General features: G+C 48.0%; 1 protein-coding gene across 2 annotated transcripts; it reads left to right on the forward strand.

Moving 5' to 3' along the window:
* Positions 1-4,624: 4,624 nt before the first annotated feature.
* Positions 4,625-12,097, forward strand: LOC127341884 (jasmonoyl--L-amino acid synthetase GH3.3). 2 transcript variants are annotated; one of them, XM_051367825.2, is made up of 5 exons: positions 4,625-4,781; positions 5,244-5,617; positions 5,700-5,801; positions 6,149-6,960; positions 11,324-12,097. In XM_051367825.2, exons 2-5 carry the CDS (start codon positions 5,322-5,324, stop codon positions 11,875-11,877), a joined length of 1,764 nt encoding a protein of 587 aa, XP_051223785.1. In that variant the 5' UTR covers positions 4,625-4,781; positions 5,244-5,321; the 3' UTR covers positions 11,878-12,097. The 2 variants fall into 2 exon arrangements, with proteins under 2 accessions (XP_051223785.1, XP_071684137.1); XM_071828036.1 differs by lacking the exon at positions 4,625-4,781 and adding an exon at positions 5,001-5,168.
* The last annotated feature ends 3,931 nt before the right edge of the window (positions 12,098-16,028 follow it).

Consider the following 16,028-nt stretch of genomic DNA (forward strand, 5'->3'; position numbering starts at 1 on the left):
GCCAAAACGAAAACGAAGTGAGCTGTGAAAATTTCGGGCCACCGGTAGTGCCGGCCTGTGGAGGGCGGCAGTGTCGGCCCTGGCGGGTTTTGGGGGATGTGGGGATCAAATCTGTGGCAACCAAGGAGCTCTGATACCATATGATAAGGGCTGAGTGTAAGAGTATATTGCCCCTATGTGTGGTTTTGGTAATTAATGACAACCCCTATGGACTAATGTTTTCATTGAGTTTATATGAAGGAATATTCCATAGGTACTTCTTGTATTCCATGTGTTGGATTCAAGTATGGATGCCATGAAGATAAAGATACACCTTGTGTATTGGCATCAAGATCATCGATTTGAAGATACATATGTGATATGATCAAGAAGAAGAAATGAAGATGGGTTCTTATATGGAACCCAATATTAGCCATGCTCTATCTTATGTGAGTACGAGAAGATACAAGGTTGAGTTGGACAAGTTCAAGATGAGCATCTTGAGTGGATCACATGCTTGAAGCTTGTCGTCCATTTGGTGATAATGGACATGTGAAGATGTGCATCAATGGAGCTTTCCCATCATAGTGTATGGGGGAGCATTTGTGAGTCTTCACGGAGCAACTATGATCAAGTGAGGCATTTCGGCTTGAGTGGAGCTTGAAGAGTTATCATCAAGATCAAGCGGGATGCGCAAGGCAAAGTTATGGCCTTGCTAGGTTTTCCTTTTACCGGTCTCAAGGTGGTTGTTGGGAGACCGGATTATAGGATAGATAGCCGCACTATCAAGAGGGGCTTTCGGTTGGGTAACTTGATCGCATCGTCTTAGGGAGCTCAATCCTTTGCATACTTTGCATATCCCTATTGCTTCTTGGTGTTTCTCTGTGAAAGGTTCTTGAGCTTGTTGCTAGCTTTACAACAAGCCCAAGTTCATCGAAAACGGAATCCGCATGCATCTTCTATTGCGTTTTCGAGTTTGGACGTCTTCACCATTTCTTGACGGTGGGAGACTCCATCTCTAAAATCATCTAAAATTTTCTGTGAGGAGTCTCCATATTTGTCGTTATCTTTCCAACAAAATTGGTTTCGTGTCAATCGAGGTCCGGACACAAAAGTTATCACAGTTTTTGTATAACATGCTTTCCTGCTGGCCCGGTTTCTAGCCCGGCTTGACCGGCCGTCTGACCGGATGGCCCGGTCCAGTAAGCTTTTCTGCTTGGTCCGGTTGCCGCCCGGTCGGTGGCCCGGTTTAGACCGGCCGTTCCGGTCACTGGCCCGGTCTGACCGGGCCCTGCGCCGGACCGCCCGGTCCCAGGGCCGGTTGACCGGATTCCTCGAAGCCCAACTTTTCCCCAACGGTTATATTTGCTCTTGGGCTATAAATAGCCCTTCTTCCACCTTGGGCTGTGTAGTTCTTCCCATTCTCTCTCCTCCATTGTTGCATTTGAAGAACTTGCTCTCCCCTTTGATTCCTCCAACCATTCTTGCTCATTCTTGAGGATTTGGGAGAGGAGATCTAGATCTACACTTCCACCGATCCATTTCTTCTCTAAGTGAGGGGAACTCTTGGGATCTAGATCTTGAAGTCTTTGGTTGACTTTTCCCCTTGTTCTTCCTCTCCAATCTCATCCTAGCATTCGTTGCTTTGGTGGGATTTGAGTGTGAAGGACTTGAACACCTCTAGTGTTCTTGCTTTGCATCGTTGCGTAGTGTTGAGCTCTCCACCACGATTAGTTCGAGTGAGAGACCGTGAGCTTGTTACTATTGGAGGGAGACCTCCTAGTTGGCTTGGCGGTTGGTGCTCCGGTGATCTCTTCAAGAAGATTGTGAAGAGGCACGGGCTTCTCCTTCGTGGAGCTTGTGAAGTGGTTGTGGAGCTTGCCATCTCCGGAGCGGAGGAAAAGCTAACCATAAGGAAAGGGCCATTATCCTTCGTGGGTGTGGTTCGGAGAATAGGGTGACCTTCGTGGCGCGGGGAATCCTTCGTGGGACCTCCACTCCTCCAAACGTGATGTACCTTCTTGCAAAGGAAGGGAACACGGGAATACATCCTCGTCTCCGCGTGCCTCGGTTATTTCTATACCCGAGCTCTCTTTCCTTGTGATAGACTTCGTGCTTGAAGTACATATATCTTGCTATCACTTGTGCTACATATATCTTGTGCCTATCTTGCTTAGCTCTAGTTGCTATTGTTACACTTAGTTGAGCTTAGCATATTTAGGGTTTGTGCTTGTAAACTAAACGATAGTTTAATTCCGCATTCTTACAAGACAAATCCGCAAGAGTTTTTAATTGCCTATTCACCCCCCCTCTAGGCGACATCTCGATCTTTCACTGAGCCCTAGGGGAGGCCCGATCTTCACGGATTCGATGGCGGTGGTGAATAACACGAAGAACCCGGGTGGAAAGCGGAGGGGATCGGAGATACAAACGCAACACACACACAACCAGTTGTTCTTCGTTGACCCGTTACACCAACCCAATAGAATTGCAAGGCAAAGACCTACAAGGAGTAGAATCCCTCACAAAAGATTGGCAAGCAATTGGTAGAGTTCCAAAGAGGGAAAGAGTGCAAATAGATAGAATTGCAAGAGCAAAAGATCCACAAACACTAGAATCCCTAGAATGGAATAGACCAATCACTCAGAAGATCCTTGATACACTTCATAGATTCATCTCTAGAAGGGTTTCCCATGGGGGAGGAGCTAAGCTCATATCAATCTCAAAACAAGTCTAACCCTAATTCGTGGCTGGGGAAGCCCTATATATAGGTCAGATCCAAAACATGGGTAACTTAGTCATTTGCGAAATAAACACAGCCACATGATTAAAATCAACGGTTCAGATGAAGTCAACTCGGGTGGGCTCGTTAGTGTCGGGGTGCGCCCAGCGGCAGTGCTGGCCACTTGCTGCTGCTGCATCTTCGGGTGGCAGTGCCGATGCGTGGAGGCCGGCAGTGCCGGGGTGCGTCGGCCGGCAGTGCTGGGGTGCGTCCACCGGCACTGCCGACCTATGGAGGGCGACAGTGCCGACCTTGAGCTGATGCCACCGGCTGAAGTGGTTCTCCCTTCTTCTCTTCTTCTTCCTTGACCAATGGTGCTTCTTCTTCTTCTTCTTCTTCTTCAGATCCTTGGTGAGACTTGTACCTAATGACACATAGAGCTTCGGCATGAGGTAGCTTCCATCCAATGAGGTATCAAACGTATACGTGGAAAGGAGCGAATTCACCTCTTGGTGTATGGCTTTGGCCCGAGCTCGGGTCATTGGGCCACGAGGAGGGCTTGTCGGTCTTGAGGAGGACGTGTCCAAGACCCACCCCATATCATCCTCTCTCTCTTCCTATTCCATCCTCCCTCTCTTGTCCCGTCTCTTCCTTTCCTCTTGCCCTAGGCCATGGTCCTCGTTTTATAGTTCAGGGGGATACCACAATGGCCTAAGATTCTCTTCCGCCTTGCTCCAGCTTCCTCCTCACTGCTTGGGCATCGGTGTGGGAAGACGTGGGTGTGGGACCATGCCATATTGCTCCTTATCTTGTAAGAGGGCATGTATCATCGTTCCCGCGTTACCGTATGGCCTCCCGGGTTTTTGGCCCCATTACCTTGTCAGCTGGCTATGGGCTACCTCCTGCACCGTCCTAGCTATGACCTTCCCCATTGCAGCTAACTCTTCATTTCCTTTCGTCTGCGCCCTTCTCTGCTTTATACATGGAAGAGGGCAGCCTTGTGAAGGAGTCCATCGGTGATACCCACGCCGTTACCAGCCCGGGCCTAGACTATCCCACCGGGCAACGCCTGGTCCAAGCGGTCAGGGCCGAGTCACGACTAACGCTGCCATTCCCCAGACATTGCGGTTATGTCAGAGCTGATGATTCCCTCTCGAAAAATGACCAAACGAGTGCTCTCCTAGGTATCTTGAGTCGATTCACGGGACCCTGGTCCCTCCGGTGTCGACACGTGACACCAAAAGTATGGGAACCCGCCGGTGGCTAAGCAGCCAGCCACAGGGGAGGTGGACATCGTTCCACTCCACAACGCAGCCGTTCGGTTGCAGTAGAGGCCTCGACCACGTCGACTGTGACGCGGACGCGGGTGTGCGGCTTCTTCTTCTTCGCCGACAACGAACCGACCTCTTTGTCGTGCTTTGTCTTCCTGAAAGGCCATCCCTTGCCCATGTCCATGGTGGCGATGCTTGTTCTCTAGAAAACACGGAGGGATATGGTGGAGGAGAGTTGGGCGAGATGGTGGCAATGGCGGGGAAAACTTCATTGTCTTTATAAAGGACAGGGGCGCAACTGCTATGAATACCGAGGATAGGTTCTAGGCGCATGTCATTGTTGGGTGCGCAGAAGCCCTAATTTCGCCACTGAAGCCAAAGCGTGCCATTAATGGTGCCGCAGCGACTAGATACACATAGAAGTGTAGCAATGCAGTCGTGCAGGAGGCGACGCGGTGCAACCCGCTCACCTACCGCTAGGCGGGCCCTACTTAGATGGACACGGACACTCGATGCGTCTGCGCTTTGTGTGAGACCGCTGGGCTAGGTTTTTACCCATTTCTATCCACGTGGATCAAATCGGATATGTTTGATTTCACTTAAACGAGCTCCGCGCGAGCGTGTATATATGCGCCGGCGTCCTCTCCTCCTCACCGTACTCCCACCGGCCACTATCCCCTCTGTCATCGCGCCTAGGTGTCTTCCCGGGAGAAGAAAAGGCGCCCGTGCCGGTGCCGCTTTGTCCGTTGCCGCGGCGCGAGGTGGCCGCGCCCGCCCGTGCATGCCGCGGCGGACACCCCAAGCCCAAGGTGCGTGCGCCCACGCCCAGTGGGCTCCGGCCTCGTGGCCATGCCTCCTCCGACCTGTTCTTGTCTCTTGCGCTGTACTGTTCTTTTCTGGAGCTCCTGTCTTCGATTCACGCCATTTCGTTCCTGTTGCTGCCTCGAACAAGAGAAAACCGCTGGATCTTTGTCTCTCGCTTGAACCAATTTGGCAAACAGGTCTTGCAAGTTGTTCTACCCCGCGCGCGTAGCGAGAAGCACGCTACCTTGTGGCTGCTGTTCTCAACTGTTCCCTCCTCTGAATTTTGGTGTTTTGTTCCATCGAAGAAAAGTCCTGCTCTTAGTTTTTGTCCCGTTTGAGGCTTTTTTTTTTATCCGAAAGAGGGCTGTTCGATGCAGAATCTCATCGCTGGCGTTCGTCCTCAAGAGCTGAACCACCACCACTCCCATGTTCTTGACTTGACTTGGTGCCACTTGTTGCTATTGCAGCTTCTTGCATCCCGACCGGGGCAGAGCTAGCGCCACTGCATCAGGAGTGATCATCCTGTAAGAAGAAGCAGCAGCAAGATGTTGGAGAAGAAGGGCGGGAATTTCAGCGGGGAGAAGGTGATCGCCGAGTTCGACCGGCTCACGCGCGACGCCGCCAATGTGCAGCGGGAGACGCTCAGGCGGATCCTCGCCGAGAACGGCGCCGCCGAGTACCTGCAGGGGCTGGGCCTCGCCGGCCGCACCGACCCCGCCAGCTTCCGGGCCTGCGTGCCGCTCGCCACGCACGCCGACTTCGAGCCCTACATTAACCGCATCGTCGACGGCGACGCCACGCCCGTCCTCACCGGCAAGCCCGTCACGTCTATCTCCCTAAGGTTTGTCATTAGTTACCAAGTCCACTAGCTCTGGCTTTAGCTCCTCTGTTAGCTCCCGAATACTGATCATGGTGATTTGCAGCTCCGGCACGACGCAGGGGAAGCGCAAATACCTGCTGTTCAACGAGGAGCTCGTCAAGTCCACGATGCAGATATACCGCACCTCCTACGCTTTCAGGAACAGGTGCGTACGTACACAGCAAATCTCCTTCAGATTTCGTTCGAGTTCTGGTGCCAGGCCTCGGTCCGTGGAGTCCTTCTCTCCCATGATTCTGCTGTTCCCAATTCATACACCACGTGAAGCAACAGTGTTGATCGATCAGTGAGTTGAAATGGAGTAATCAAATTATAACCTGTGTGGATTAAATCTTTGATCCGCGCCTAATAACGCACGAGCACGATTGTCGTACAGTCAGTCAGTCATTCTCGTTATAGTTCTACTACTTAGTGAGATCTCCATTAATGAGCTCAATTCTTGGACGACGTGTGTGCTAACTTGTTGATGCAACGACTGCTTAACGACGACGGCAGGGAGTTCCCCGTGGAGAACGGCAAGGCGCTGCAGTTCATCTACAGCAGCCGGCAGTTCACGACCAAGGGCGGGCTGACGGCGACGACGGCCACCACCAACGTGTACCGCAGCGAGGCGTTCAAGGCGACGATGCGCGACGTGCAGTCGCAGTGCTGCAGCCCCGACGAGGTCATCTTCGGCGCCGACTTCGCGCAGTCGCTCTACTGCCACCTCCTCTGCGGCCTGCTCCGCGCCGGCGAGGTGCAGATGGTGTCGGCCACGTTCGCGCACAGCGTCGTGCTCGCCTTCCAGACCTTCGAGCGGGTGTGGGAGGAGCTCTGCGCCGACATCCGCCGCGGCGAACTGTCTCCGATCCGCGTCACCTCGCCGGCCGTCCAGCAGGCCGTGTCGGCGCTCCTGGCCGGGCCGAACCCGGAGCTCGCGGACGCCGTGGCGCGGAAGTGCGCCGGCCTGAGCAACTGGTACGGGGTGATCCCGGCGCTGTGGCCCAACGCCAAGTACGTGTACGGCATTATGACGGGGTCCATGGAGCACTACGTGAAGAAGCTCCGGCACTACGCCGGCGGGCTGCCGCTGATCGCCGCCGAGTACGGCGCGTCCGAGGGGTGGATCGGCGCCAACGTCGAGCCGGCGGTGCCCCCGGAGTGCGCCACCTTCACCGTGCTCCCCGACATCGGCTACTTCGAGTTCATCCCTCTCAGGCGGTCCAGCCCCGACGACGCGTGCTGCTGCCACGGCGAGGCGGAGCCCGTCGGCCTGACGGACGTCGCTGTCGGCGAGCACTACGAGGTCGTCATGACCACCTTCGCAGGTACGCATGAACCACTGCGCTAGTACTTTAATTACTGTCCATACATCAACATTGAACCCAGAAGCTAGGGCGACTTTGGTATCTAGGCCGATTTTTATGCTTCTTGGGGTGGGGCTCCCTGGGGTCGGTTGGCAGAATCACAACGAGCAGGTGTTTAGGGAACTGGATCCTCTAACTTCTAGAAGGAAAGTTAGACAACCCTAACTTTGCTTGTTTAAAATCATGGTTTCTGGATACAACCACCTTCGAATGGTTGATCAGGATATTTTCTACCAGATTATTTGGCGGCCTATTAAGAGATTACATGATGTCTAGTTTGCTTAGCAATCTCCTCTTTTTTCGGTGGTTGATTTTTATATCGACCCTCGTTGATCCCTGAATTGTAAACTTTTAATATTTAGTTTATTAATAAAAGATTGTGTGCATCAACCGATGCATAGGCCGGGGCTCACCCCATTTCGAAAAAAAGAAAAAAACTTTGCTTGTTCAAAACCATTTAGTTAAGGCCAAAATAACCGAAAAACATGTCATAATAATTTGGCCATGTATTTAGATTAATTACAGACATACAAAACTTATGGTCTAATAAAACTTAGTTTAACTTTTTATGACCACAATAATTACCCATAGTAATTAATTAGTGTATACAACAGGGTACTAATGTTGCAATTCCCTCTCTTCGCTCTGTTGTTTTTCCTAACTTGCCTTCTGAAACGTTAAAGGAGCCGGTGTTTAGGTGTTTAGTTCCTCCTTGATCTTGAACTTGGCCAACAACATCTAGAGAATACTTTATTTACAATGATCAAACCCTAACCCATTTGGAAGGGGGGGGGGGGGGGGGGTTCAAATCTGCCATTGGATGGAGGGAGACTGGTCCCATCTAAGGAGGCATCCTCGGAGCTCTTGTATGTGCTAGATGTGCTAGAGTTGGTGCCGATGGTCCCGGTGCACCTGCGGGAGCCAGTCAAGCCGCCATGGTAGCTAGAAAAGGAGGAAATGCGGGCGGGATCCGCGGTAATGGCTAGCGTGCCACGGAAAAGGGACGAAGCCTGGTGGGACCTCTATCTACCGGCTAGACCCGGTTTCCCGCGCTGCTCTGCTCGATGCGTACCCGTTTCTGGGGGGGAAATGTCCCCATCGGTAGCCCCGTCCTCCCCATTGAATCCTCGTGGCCGCCCTGGCTGCCACGGCCGCCCTCGTGCTCGCCATAAGCCCATGTGCAAAGGGGACGACTGATTTAACACTTGCACCACGATCGGGTCAATTGGCGTCACTGCGTAGTGGAGCCCACCGTCTTCGAACTCGCGGAACTTCCCCTTGCTCCTTGCGGCCCACCAGGGAGAAAGCTTCGGCGGGTGCGGTAGAGGGGGCAGAGGTGGCGACGAATACATGGAGGCGGGGAGTTGGTTGATGGGAAGAGAGAGGAGAGGGGCCGGTGACTGGAGTGGAGTGCGTGCAGGCGAGCACATGTTCCGCCTCCCGCGCTTCTCCACGCTTGCAGCCATTGCACGCGGCACTATGATATTCCCCTCGAATGGGTCATGTTCCACGGAATTTGCAGATTTGGACATTCCTCCCGAAACAAGCCGGAGGGTGCTATAATACTCGTGATGGGCACGGCGTGGGGAGAGCCAAGAAAACCAAACTGGCTAAATTCTTCATCCTAGGACTTGGTTAGAGTGGCTGCGAACTATCAAACGCGCCCCTAGCAAATCCAGAACCTGGTTAGAGTGGCAGCGGGCTATCAAACGCACCCTTAGTAAATCGAGTTCGTGGTTTGCAGAGACATTACAGTACAGTAAAGACAATAGATTTTTTCTTCAGTCCATAGGCTATCCTAGTTGTTGGCATCACGCCTGACTTGGCAAGGGGGGCATTGACTTTGCCTGTCGCCTTCGAGTTCCAAACCCTTGTGCTCGGTGATCACTCCTTCACTGCGCTTCCATAAAACAAGTGGAGCATCCACTTTTCAGACAAATAAATGTCCAGAATTCCAAATGGCCATTGCGCAGATAAAGGCGGTCACCGGTCGATGGAATCCTGCTGAAACGCACAGGGATTTGAAGTGGACGTTATACTGGCGTTTATCTGTTGGGTTATCTAGTCCAGAGTTTAGTGGGTCAATTTGGTCACAACTAAGCCGGCCATCTGATGAACTAGAGACTTTATTTTGTTGCGACATATATTGGGGGAGTGGGTACTTTTTGAGGGGATACAGAAGAGCAAAGTCGCAGTGCTACAGTAGCTTCTCACATTGCTTCACGAAACAGAACATAGATAGTAGCCTGGTACGGTATAAAGACCATTTGTATCCGGTTTGTGCGCGTACTGCATTAGATGTGGTGTTACTGTCAGTCTGTCGATCACAAGGTAGCTTGCGCTGAATGATCTGTATGAAAGTTACACAGTCGAGTGTACATTAACTTTGCTGACTACTGGACACGGGTGATGCGGGCGCAACTCCTTTTCTTCAGCAAAAAAACAAGGTGATGCAAGTCCAAGGACTTTTTCGGCACTATCTGAAGTGAACATAATCATTTCATAAGTGGATAGACATCTCAGCTCTCACTTGTCTCTAAAAATGCTCATTGTTTTGCCCAAAACCACAAGAAAAATCTTGGTTGGTACTACATGACTTCCACTTGGGAGCTAATTGGCTAGCATCCATCGGCTATCAAACAGTACGCCTATGTGTAAATAATCCACGGATTAGGTGTTGAACCGGTGGAGCAACAACAACAACAACAGTATGTTAGGACAAAAGGGTGACTCCTATGGCTGTCTGTCGCTTTGCGTTTGTTCATCGTTCTTGGCCAGGAGCAGTTTGCTTGGAACTCGCACTGTTCCATTCCCGGAGCAGGTCGCATGCCATGCATTCACACTTCTGAATGCAACACCTGCAACTGTCAAGCAAAACAAAACAAAAATAAGAACGAAGACCAATACCAGCTAGAAAAACTCTACCTCGCTACCATGATCTTATCCTGCTCTTGTTTAGTCTTCAGTACGTCAGTTAATCCGTCGGATCTGTCGTAGCATTCGGACTTTGATCACTCCTAGCTGCATATATAGCTCCATGCATTAGTTGAGTATGGGTGCCACATAAAGGACCCTGTACAGGAGATGTTGTGTCCCGTGGCCCTGGCAGATAATTAATCGGATAAGAACGGCACAATATGAAAGTGGTCAGGTACAGGTGCATGTCCAATCTGTCAACACAGAGTGGTCACCGGATCACATCTGCTATTGCTATCTTGGAGGGACCGAACTAGAAATATTGAAATGTTAGTTTGGATGTTTGTCTTGTGTTGGCCTATCATCCTACATGCTGTATTAGGCCTTTTAGCATTATACTTAATTTTTTGGGGGAAAGCATGCATGTATGATTTGATATTACTAGAGGTTTTTTCACGAGCGTTCCATTAGTGTTGTGTTTTGGGAAAGTTTGTAGGGCTGCATGTGTTGAAAATCTATCAAAAAACTATGATATTCTACAAATACCACATGAAAAATATATAGCATCATGTATCTGATGATATTGATTTTGTATTTTGCATCTAAATGATTTTTAGTAAGAACTTGGTCAGACATTACATGATTTGATTTTAAAAAAAAATAGTGTGATCATTATTATTGAAACGGAGGTACTCCTATGGATGAAAATTTATTGTCATCCACTCTATAACTTGCTTCTATCAAATTGTTATATAATCATGTATGATTATACTTTTTCTTACTTCTTCTAGACACGCTATAAATGTCTTTAACATAGAGACATTGATATATTATTGCTATGGGTATTAAATAGGCGCCTAGAGGCATTCTATAAGGCAATTAATAAACTCCCACACATTTTATATGAACACAAATTGTTCAGCACTATTCATAAACTGACTTTATGTTGTAGCTACTGACACAATTTTAGACACTATTTACATTTGTGGATACATTTTTTCATACTTGAATGTTGCCGGTGTGAGGATTGATTCCATCACTTTCTTTAATTTTTTTTTCTCTATGCTAGAGTACAGAAACAATATACAGTGTCTTTAATAATGTCTTGTAGAATGCATATCTTTTGTCATAGCGACAGTTTTTATAGTGACACTTAACCAAACGTCTATAAGCTTATATAGAGACAAAACTCTAATGTCACAAACAGCGGCCAATATGTTGTCTCTACATGCTATTCCTATGTTAGTGATAGTGTTGATCCTCCCGAACAGCCCTAACTGGACAATTCTCATCTTAGAAGTGACGCATTTCTACTACTGATTAAGAAAATTGTGATGCCTAATGAACTTCTTGGTTTACTAATCGATTTATTTACTAGTGATTATTGATTCTGGGATGAATTTGGCAGGATTGTACCGATACCGGCTGGGCGACGTGGTGCAGGTGGCCGGGTTCCACAACGCGACGCCGAAGCTCAAGTTCGTGTGCCGGCGGAACCTGATGCTGTCCATCAACATCGACAAGAACAGCGAGCAGGATCTGCAGCTCGCCGTGGACACCGCGGCCGCCAAGTTCCTGGCGGTGGAGAAGCTGGAGGTGGTGGACTACACGAGCCACGCGGACATGTCGTCGGACCCGGCCCACTACGTCATCTTCTTCGAGCTCAACGCCGCCGCCACGGATGTGGCCGCCGACGTGCTGCAGGGGTGCTGCGACGAGCTGGACCTGTCCTTCGCCGACCCCGGGTACGTGGGGTCTAGGAGGTCCGGCGCCATTAGCCCGCTGGAGCTGCGGGTGCTGCAGAGGGGCACGTTCCAGAAGGTACTGCGGCATTATCTGGCGATGGGCTCCCCTGTGAGCCAGTTCAAGTCGCCGCGGTGCGTCGCGCGGTCCAACGCCGGCGTGCTCCAGATACTCGCCGGCAACACCGCCAAGGTCTTCTTCAGCGCCGCCTACGACTGACGCCAGGATCGCTCGTCGAGTCACATGAGAAGACAACGTGTGATCGAACCACCTCTGTAAGATATCTGAACCATAGGTGCAGCGAAGTGAAGATGTAACAGCGATGTGTCAGTAGTCTCTACCTTGTGCGGTGTTGCCGAGTGTGGCCACTAGCCAACGTGTACCGGCGAATGTACCTACCAGTTCGGTCTGCTCAACCTCCACACCTTTCAAATCTTAATGGAACACACTGCGTCAGGTATCCATATTGCCGGCACAAAAAAGTGCCGGCAAAGGTACCAAAAGTGCCGGCAAAGGTTTTTTGTGGCACAAAAAAAAGTGCTGCGTTTATTCCAATCGTTGTTGGTCTTTGCCGGCACTTTTCATGAAATGCCGCGGTATATATGTCAAGGCACAGGAACAGGTGCCAGTAATAGCTATTTCAGGCAGATCTGTTTGTGCCTGTTCAGAGTTTTGCCGGCACTTTTCATCTGTGCCGTGGAAGGTTTTTGCCGGCACAATCTGGAGATGCCGCGGAATCTTTTCCTGGCACAAGCTGGAAACGTCGCAGAAACCATTTCCTGGCACGCTACAGAGATGCCATTAATAGTTTTTGCCGGCATTTCATAGCAGGACTGCCAGCAGACATCAAGCAATTCATCAGTATCATTCAGTCATAACTTACAAGCAAGCATTCAGTCAACATTTTAAAACATCCAGTCATAAAACGCATTCAGTCATAACTTACAAGCAAGCATTCAGTCATATAGTTTCAAGCAAGCATCCAGTCATAACTTACAAGCATCCAGTATCCGCTTGGCAGGGTTACAAGCAAGCAACACATTGTATAACTTACAAGCAAGCAAGCATAGGCCTGGTCACACATCATCAGCCTTGTTTCCATCACCTATGGAGGCTTTTGATTTGAAGGTGAAGGTTCTCCTCCTCTTAGTTGTCTGGCTGTCAGGGTTTTCTGCCCTCCTCCTCATTTCCCGATTTGCTGCTTGTTCCTCCAATGTCAGCACCTTACCATCTGATCTGGAATGAATGCGCAAGTTCTTGTCCATGCAGCTCATAATTGATGCATGAGTCATGTCCATGTCCACTTCTTCAGTGCTGATCTGCAAGCATGTTTTGTGTCACATGGTTGATTCATGACAGTAAACTTACATTGTCAAGAGGCTGATGGAAACAAGGCTGATCATGTGGAGAACAAGTGATAATTGACATTCTCAAGAGGCAAGAGGCTAGTGGAACTTACATTTTTTCTTGGCCACTGGACTGAGCGTGCCTCAGCATGACCTAGTAGTGTCATTCTCCCCTTTGCTTGTGGTAACCTTTTGGTTCTCTTGAAGACCATGTTGATCATAACTTCGATGAATTCATCTCGTATGCATTCTCGAATCGTCCCAAGAGCAACCAGCTTTCATCGTATGGTGAAGTCAATGCTACATCCATCCCTTTTGTCACCTTGACTGGCCCTTTGTTCTTTCTCTTCTTCACCTCACTGTTTTTCATCCTATTCTCATGTGCCTTCTCCATTTTAACAGTTTTAATGATTTTGTTCACACTTGCTGTCTACACATTTTATTATATCACCCTATAAGCCTCAGTTATTGCATCAATCATTTAGTAAGTACAACTGCTGGAATAATTTCTAACCTTTGCCTCTAGTTGCTTGTAAGTAGTCTTTGAGTGATTCCCTTCTACTTCCTGGTTATACATTGTTTCCTGGCTGTATACATCTTCCTGGCTATAAATTGCTTCCTGGGTATAAATTGCTTCCTGTCTTGGTACCTTCAATTACCAATAATATGATAACATTATTATAACCATTTCTACTATCACCAGTTAAAAATATACCAATGTTACCAGCTCATACCTTTGGTACAGAACTATTAGGTTCCTTCACACTCTTTCTCTCCTTTATTTTTCTGGCTCTTCTATCTTCATGAGTTGAGGTGGCCTACATTTAAACAATCAGTACACACAATTAACATGACCATCTAGTAGCCAAGTGGACATGAAAGTGTCGATACTTTACCTTAGCTTGAGATCCTCCAACTTCTGAGGTATGACTAGGTTTTTGGCTTCTTCCCACAAGTGTTTCTTCAGTTGATCTAGTTTCCTACATTTCAACAATCAGTGCACACAATTAACATGACCATCTAGTAGCCAAGTGGACATGAAAGTGTCGATACTTTACCTTAGCTTGAGATCCTCCATCTTCTGAGGTATGACTAGGTTTTTGGCTTCTTCTCACAAGTGTTTCTTCAGTTGATCTAGTTTCCTGCATTTCAACAATCAGTGCACACAATTAACATGACCATCTAGTAGCCAAGTGGACATGAAAGTGTCGATACTTTACCTTAGCTTGAGATCCTCCAACTTCTGAGGTATGACTAGGTTTTTGGCTTCTTCTCACAAGTGTTTCTTCAGTTGATCTAGTTTCCTGCATTTAAACAAAATTATCAAATACTTAGCTGCACCATCTGGATAGTATGATTACAATACAGATCATGCAAGAAGAAGTTGCGTCTTACAATTGCTTTGCAACCTGTAACCTCACTGCTAGTGACTTTCTCAACATTTGGCTTGGTAACCTACATTAGGCCAATCATATCACAAATTTAGATATGACCAGTATGTAGGAAGATACTGTTGACCATGTAATTACTCTTGAATGAAGAAGTTGTAGTCTACCTGGATTGTAGGAATACCTTCCATTCCCTCTTCACCTGTCTGTTGTTGCTGTTGTTGGTTGTCTTGTATTTTCTGGCTAGCTTGGTACACTAGCATTAGTTGACTCAATTGACTTTCTATGATATCAGTCTTTCGCGCCATGTTCTCGACCACACGCTTGAGGTCTCTGGTCTCTTTCCTACTCTCTTCAAGAGCTGCTAGTGCTTCAGCTAGATTTTCTGATCCTTTCCCACCAACTACCATGCCTAGACCATACCTTGTTGATTTCTTTGCTTTCGGAAACAATGTTGAATACAGGTCATTGGGATTTGGTTCCTCCCCATGCAGTTCAGGATTGGCATTAAGTTTGGCATTAATTTCATTCTACAAGGAAATCAGTGTCATGGCAGGTATTGTTGCAAGAACAAGTATGTGTGCTAGCAGTAGTGACTTGAAGGTGAAACTTACAATTTTTCCAGCAGCAAAATCGTCAACTGGCAGTCCTTTGCTATTAGTGTGAGTTATCCTGTACAGCTTAGCCCTCCCAATTTTTTTTACCTTCTTGGATCTCCTGCAAATCACATGGATTATGCCCTCATGAACTTGTAAAAATATTTCAAATGGTAAGGTTGTACACAAAGTAAAATGCAGAAAATTTAAGTCTGAATTGATTAGTTTGGATTATTACTGTTTGATCTTGTACAACTGCGAAGCTCCTTGACCCAGTGGTGTGTGTACTATTTGGCTGGTTTTTCCTTGCAGTTTTGTTCTTCCTTGACAATCTCTGCAATTTAAGTATAATAATTCAGTTCATGGTAAGTTCAGGAAGCATACATTTTCAAATTGAAAGTTAGAAAATTTAATGATGCACCTTTGACTTTTTTTGCTTCCAACGCCTCACCAGCCAATCCCATTGAGCTTCAGGAAGTCTTTGGCCACACCCGTTCGCAACGTTCTCTTCTATTGATAACTTCGACTTGTAATGTTTCTTCTTTAGGTAGCACTTGAAATCTTTCCATTTTTTACCTGCAGACTTTAGTACCCAGTACCTATGTCTTTCTTCAACATTAAAGAATGCCTGCAATACATAAGTAGCAACAGTTAGACAAAAAAAAACCTTTCCACTGTTGCTGCCATTGAAATAAATGTAATGCAGTTTAAATACCTTAACAGTTTCCCACAAGTGCATTTTGTTACATCTGGGTACTTTGCTCCAGCTTGTTGCTGCCATTGAAATTTCTTTTCCTTTAACTAAACTTCCAATAAAATTAGTGAACTGGCTGGTGTTTGGACCACAAGGCTGTCCATTGTCATTGAATTCCACATCTATTTTACAGTTTGGATTAACATGTTTCCAGAACCCCTTCATTATTGTTGGACCTCTATGGGATTTCTCTTCTTCTGTGCCTAAAACCATAATTGTTATCACGGATTAGTGATACGTCTCCGACGTATCGATAATTTCTTATGTTCCATGCCACATTATTGAT

Source organism: Lolium perenne, chromosome 3, assembly GCF_019359855.2.
Source record: "Lolium perenne isolate Kyuss_39 chromosome 3, Kyuss_2.0, whole genome shotgun sequence".
In the NCBI taxonomy this organism is placed as follows: Eukaryota; Viridiplantae; Streptophyta; class Magnoliopsida; order Poales; family Poaceae; genus Lolium; species Lolium perenne.